Below are 6,000 nucleotides of genomic sequence, written 5' to 3'. Positions count from 1 at the left end.
ATTACACACATTAAATATATTCAAATTAATAGTATAATAAAGATCCATTAATATTATATAACAAGAATGAATCTAGACAACAATTTGAATATCTCTTTTTGAGTTACCAATTTTTTTTAACACTAAATATTATTACAATTTTATCCCATATTCTATCATATTTTTGAACAAATAATTCAATTTTGAAGGGTATAAAAGATTGTCAATATTTCAGGAATATTTTTGTCGTTCAATATTTAGAGATTCAACATTCGTGCTTTTATAATAATATATAGAATATAGATATAGATAGATAGATAATTTTATTTTATCATTTATTTTACCTTTTTATATCATAATTTTATTTTGTATCATAATTTTTCTTTATAATATTGCAAATTTATTATATTTAACAAACAATACGGTATATGTAACAACCATCCAAACAAACCGTAAAAGGTTCAAATTGTAAATTTACCGGTGATGCTCAGTGGACCACGGTAACGCAGAACGCGGTGGAAACCAGCCGGAATATCACCGGAACTCTCATTTTGTACCGCCGAATTGGCCTTCCGACGAGACTATCTCTCGTAACGACGACAATCATAGAAGAAAATTTCCCGGCGATGGCAACCACTTCAATCGCCGCCAGCATCACCACCACCACCACAAAACCCTAATTCCGAGCAGAATTTCGGTGGTTCACAGCCTCTTTCAGCTCGTAAGAGACCCTACGATCAATTAACATCTGGTACAAAGCATTATTCTCCCGCTCCTAATTATCAATTCCCCAAAAAAATAAAATCTACTGGTCCTAATTTGTGTGGCGCATTTGCTTATCAAGTGTAAATTTAGAGACTTGATTATTTCATTTTTTCATATCAAAAATTAAAATGTCATATATACTGACAGTACTTTCTTTTTCTGTAAGTTTTTTTTGTTGTTGTTGTAATTGGAACTAACTCTAATCTATTTTGTAACTTTGCATCTTCTCGACGCTTGTAACGAAGAATCTCATTTCATCAAAAATTATATACTGACGGTCCGTGTCGGAGCTGGGATTTTCACTAAGGGGTCAAAATATTAAGAAGTAATAATTTTTTTTACTTAGCTACACAATGTAGCATGTTGCTTTGCCGCAACAGTACCTTTTAAGTGCATGATTGTGTAAAAAATCTTACACAATCATTATCGTCTGCTTCTTACATACATTTTCCTTTTCAAAAAACAATGATCTAGATTGTTGCTTCACACATTTGCTATCTAGTGGCCGAAGCAAACTTTGAACCATATTCAGATACAACGAGATTGTGTCTTGTGGGTGCAGATCACTTGAAATTTCCCCGAACGTATGCTAGTCGAGAGGCTATTCAGGTGCTGCTGACTCAATTTTTTGTGCATTTTCTAGTCATACGACGAGATGTGAAACATCTTGTGCCACAGCTAGCATATGCACTCATGTAACTGTATGTGCTACTTGGTTAACACGGGTTTATCGCTTGACTGATCAAATATTTTTATGGACAGAGGACTGAGATTTATGAATAGTCGAAGGTGCTGGGGAATTCTCAATTTATTCTCCTTCCTTTTCAACCATATAAACTTCTGTATGCACGCATGTTAGCTGAAGTTGGAAGGATATCGGACGCATTAAAGTATGTATCCTAGTTTATGTTCAGCAGAGTTCCTTGAAATCCTTTCAACTGGTTCCTTAGCATTTTTAATTTTAGGTACTGTCAAGCATTATCGAAATCACTTAAAACTGGCCGAACCCCTGAGACTAAAACATTGAGAACAGAGAAACGGGATAAGACACCTGTCTTGGAGTTCTTCCAGTGTCAGGCTCTGAAACACTTCTACTGTGCATTGACATTCTACCGCTATCTGCTGCCCATTCACTTATTGGCTCCATAGATGCTGAGGGCATCAGTGATGACATTGCCATGGTTGACTGACTACTTGAAACTCTAGACCCCGCAAACTGATGATGTTGTTCATTCCCTTGTAAACTGCCACTAGTTGGCATTGGTGGTGGCAATACGATGAGCCGTGCTATCAAAAAGGTTAAGCAATTTACCAACCAATTTTCCAGGAGCCAAATTTGTGGAGAACCCTCCCTGAATGCAGAAAGTTCCACCATAAGTAACTCTGAGACAATCATTCAACATAGATGAGAGGATAAAGAGATGACACTAACTGTTACATTTGACTCAATCTATCTGATCTGGTTTGAAAAGATGAGTTTGTCATGTATTTGTGTAGGATCACGTTGACCCGTCAAAGGAAGCAAGCTCAAGTAACACAGGAAGCAATGCATCAGGAGCTGGAGGGACATCACGCTTTCGCCGCTTTAGCTTTGGCTCCCAGCTTCTCCAGAAAACTATTGGATTAGTCCTCATACCCTGTCAAGGCCGTCAGGTATATTATTTATTTTTCTCCGCTGTCATCTTCTAGATTGTGGTCCTCATAAAGTTTGATGCCGAGACTTCTTTCCATTTGTCTTGATTCCTTGCAAGCAAAATTGGGTGAAACGAATAAATTTTATTATGATGAAAAACTTAAAAGATGGGTAGAGGAAGGGGCTGAACTTCCCGCTGAGGAACCGACCCTTGCACCTCCACCAACCAGTGCAGTTTTCCAAAATGGAGCACCAGATTATAACTTGAAGAGTGTATTAAAAAGTGAAAGTTCCATATGCAACAATGGATTTCCGGAAATGAAGAGTCCAACTTCTGCTGATAACGGTTCGGGAATCCCACCTCTTCCACCTACGTCCAACCAATTCTCGGCTCGTAGTCGTGTGGGTGTCCGGTCAAGGCAAGTGATATTGTCTTATTAATTATCTTTGGATGATATGTTTGAACCTTTTGTGGCTTAGGCACGACAGCCCTTGTTTGTTTTCTTGGTCTGATTCTGAAATAGGATGTTTAATTGTTAAGAATATACTTGATAAGCCCTATGCATCAAACTAACATTTTTAGTGTAATGCCAAGTTTTTTGTTCCCACTCCAATGTCTCCTGTTGAAGAGACGGGGAACAGTACTTCCAATGAGCAAGAAACTTCAAGTAATAGCGAGAATGATTCAGTCACTACTGTTAGTGGATCGTTCCAGTTTCATGCACCAAATCAAGCGCGCCTATGCAAAGATTTGCAAGCATGGACAACCTCTCAAATAAAGGAGCTGGCATACTAGTTAGCTTTCTAGTTGCATATTAGCTTCTTTTATCTTATGTGATATCAGTCTTCAGACTGTGGGTTAATGTTCTTACACTGATTCTAAAGATGCTTGTGAAGGAAAAGGGAAAAAAACACAAAAGTAGTTTGAATTCAAAATTTATGTTACAATATGTAATATCAAAATCAATACATATTACATGTATAAACTACTTAACCAAAAATAAAAAATAAAAAAATGTTGCCAATGTCTTCACAAGTCTCAAGCTTGAGAACATCCTTGTACAAAGTTTACTATTGTGTACTTTTTCTAATGTTGTTATTTCAGATTCAAAACAGAGCAAGATTTTGAAACATCCCTTGTGTCTCTTGTAGCAGTTGCCGAGGCGGATAGTGGCAATTCAGTGGTTGATAATGGCAATGGCAATTGAATCGCTGATAATGGCAATTCAATTCCTTCTCTCTCTCTGCCATTTGATTAAACAGTTTCTTTCCAATCTCAAACGACACAAAAGCATCAATAGCACCATATTCAACTTGTTCATAGCTCAAATTCTCAGCATCCCACTTACTCAAAGTAACCTTCTCTGGCTTTTCCATTACTTTCCCAAGTACTGCTTTTGCCATTCTCTTCAACCCCATCTTTCCATACACATATTCTCCATAATGCAACAATGCAAGTCGGTTCAAATCCACAGTATTCGCCACAAAAAGCCCGTGATCACACATCAACTTCTCAGCATCTCCCTCAACCCCAACACCAACGAATGTGAAATTTGGGTTAGTCAGAAATTGTGCGAGGTATCCGGGCATGGAATCTTTGTGTAGGAGTTGAAAAAGAAGGCAATGTCGGCCTACACAAAGTTGGAGAAGAGCAACTGGTTGTTTGTCTTTTGGATTGAAATAAGGGAGCCACTCGATATCAAGACCAATAAGGAGTTTGTGCAGTCTTCGCCTATGAGTATGATAAGTATGCAAAATCCAGTCATTAACAACAATTGCATTCTTCGTTACAGTAACTTCTATTTGATCACTGTAGAAAGAAACTCCGTACACTTCAGCCATTGATAAACAACAGTAAAACAGAGAACTTTTGTTAATATGGAGTATAACTTGTGGAATGGAATGAAAAGGGGCTGTGTATATATATAAATAACAGAGCGAGTTTTCCTAATTTACGTGGGATTGGAAATGGGAAGTAACGGTTTGGTGTGCAACAAGAATTAAAACGTTAGTTTCCTAATTTTGTAGCGTCAATTAAATGAGAGTTTTTTACTATAATAATTGTAGTATATGGAAATTTTACTTTCCTATTCTGTGTTGGTTTAAGCTTTGGCGGCAAGAATGTAAAACGCGTAATTACAGTAATGTCCGCTAGGTAAAAGGGATATTTTTTTTACTCATGAAAACTTATTCGTAATGGTTTTTATATAAGTTTGTTTTTTGATTTTTTTTTTATTTAGATCAACTTAATGAGTATTTTTTATTGGTAAATATGAAAATTACATCTCAAATATCAAGAAGCAAACGTAATTAGCATTTTAAATTAGGAATCACACCTTTATTATAACACAAAAGTAAACTCAACATTTTCACTAGGGAATTACATTTTCTTTCTGTATATTAAAAATAAATTCACATCAGTAAAATAACATCTTCAACAAGGGAATTACACCAAACAGAATAAGAAAACTAAAAAAAATATCTTCAATAGATAATTAAATAAATTACTAGTTCCAAAAAATCAAAATCATAAATCTCATATTCTTTTTAAGCAATACTTACGAAATTTTTATCATAATTTAATAGTAAAGAGATTTAAATTATATTTAATAACCATAGAATAACACAAATTTTTATGATATAATAAAAGAAGATGAAGATTGAATTTCATCACAATCCAAAAATTCTCATCGAGTCCCAAGTTTTTCGTATTTGAAAGAAGAAAACTCATAGATTTGAGATTAAGAGGAATGCTTATTTTATGAAATTTTAAAATTTTGGAATTCTTTTTTGTTTTGTTTTTGAGTCTTCATGCTAGAGACTACATATAAAAGAATAGAAAATAGAGGGGGGGGGGGAATAATAAAACGACAAATAAAAAATTCGGAGGTAGCCGAAAAGGAAATGACTAGGATAAAAGGAAATAAAAAGCACAAAGAAAAAGAAAAATCGGAAAAGGTTGTTCAAGACAAATTCCAACTTGAATTTTACACACGTGAAAAGCTTTCAAAAAGGTTTATCACCTATGATGCCTTTATCTAGTTTACGACTACGGATGGCAGAATTAAATATTTAACCTAATTTAAGAAAATTCAACATCTATATATGATAATTTTATCATCTTAGCAAGTGCCATGTCACCCAGCCATGAGGGATGGATCCACCCCAAAACTTAAACACAGTAAATTAGTATGATTTAATATAAACATCTGATGCGAGTACGTTTTTTAACACTCCTCTAATATCCTCATCTCTTTTGACTTTTGTGTAATATTCTTCAAGTTTTCCGTCAAAGAGATACAAAAGTGTCTACTTCGATATCATTCTTATAGTTAAAATCTGTATCTCCCCCAGTATTCAAATTAAATGGAAACATCTTCATTCTTCAACCAAAAAAAATTTATTCTTTATAAATAATTAGAAATCATGATGATTATTGAATAACTAATTGGACTTTAATGTTCACAAATATGAATGGCCAAATCCAAATATAAAGTGTTCTGTTGAAATCTGGTGCTATGTCTTCTGTCACTATACTTAACAATTTTATATTAAAATGTTGAAATCATTGGATAAAATCTAATATATTGGCAATATAGTAAACTGCTAAATACAAGTTTCTT

At 34.6% G+C, this 6,000-nt stretch overlaps 1 protein-coding gene and 1 long non-coding RNA gene across 5 annotated transcripts; one reads left to right on the top strand and one right to left on the bottom strand.

Moving 5' to 3' along the window:
- The first annotated feature begins 248 nt into the window (after nt 1–248).
- LOC107797419 (uncharacterized) lies at nt 249–3,420 on the top strand. Of its 4 annotated transcripts, XR_012709359.1 has the most exons (4): nt 399–730; nt 1,507–1,634; nt 1,710–2,397; nt 2,496–2,988. It is a non-coding gene; the product is annotated as an uncharacterized LOC107797419 (long non-coding RNA). The 4 variants fall into 4 exon arrangements; XR_001650688.2 differs by having other exon boundaries at nt 398–730; nt 1,710–2,988; XR_001650686.2 differs by having other exon boundaries at nt 400–1,634.
- Nucleotides 3,421–3,484: 64 nt separating this feature from the next.
- LOC107797415 (3'-5' exonuclease-like) lies at nt 3,485–4,219 on the bottom strand. The gene has a single exon (XM_016620314.2). It carries the CDS (start codon nt 4,217–4,219, stop codon nt 3,485–3,487), a length of 735 nt encoding a protein of 244 aa, XP_016475800.2.
- Nucleotides 4,220–6,000: the final 1,781 nt, after the last annotated feature.

This window comes from Nicotiana tabacum, chromosome 5 (assembly GCF_000715075.1).
Source record: "Nicotiana tabacum cultivar K326 chromosome 5, ASM71507v2, whole genome shotgun sequence".
NCBI lineage: Eukaryota > Viridiplantae > Streptophyta > Magnoliopsida > Solanales > Solanaceae > Nicotiana > Nicotiana tabacum.
This window is presented reverse-complemented; position numbering and strand designations above follow the sequence as displayed.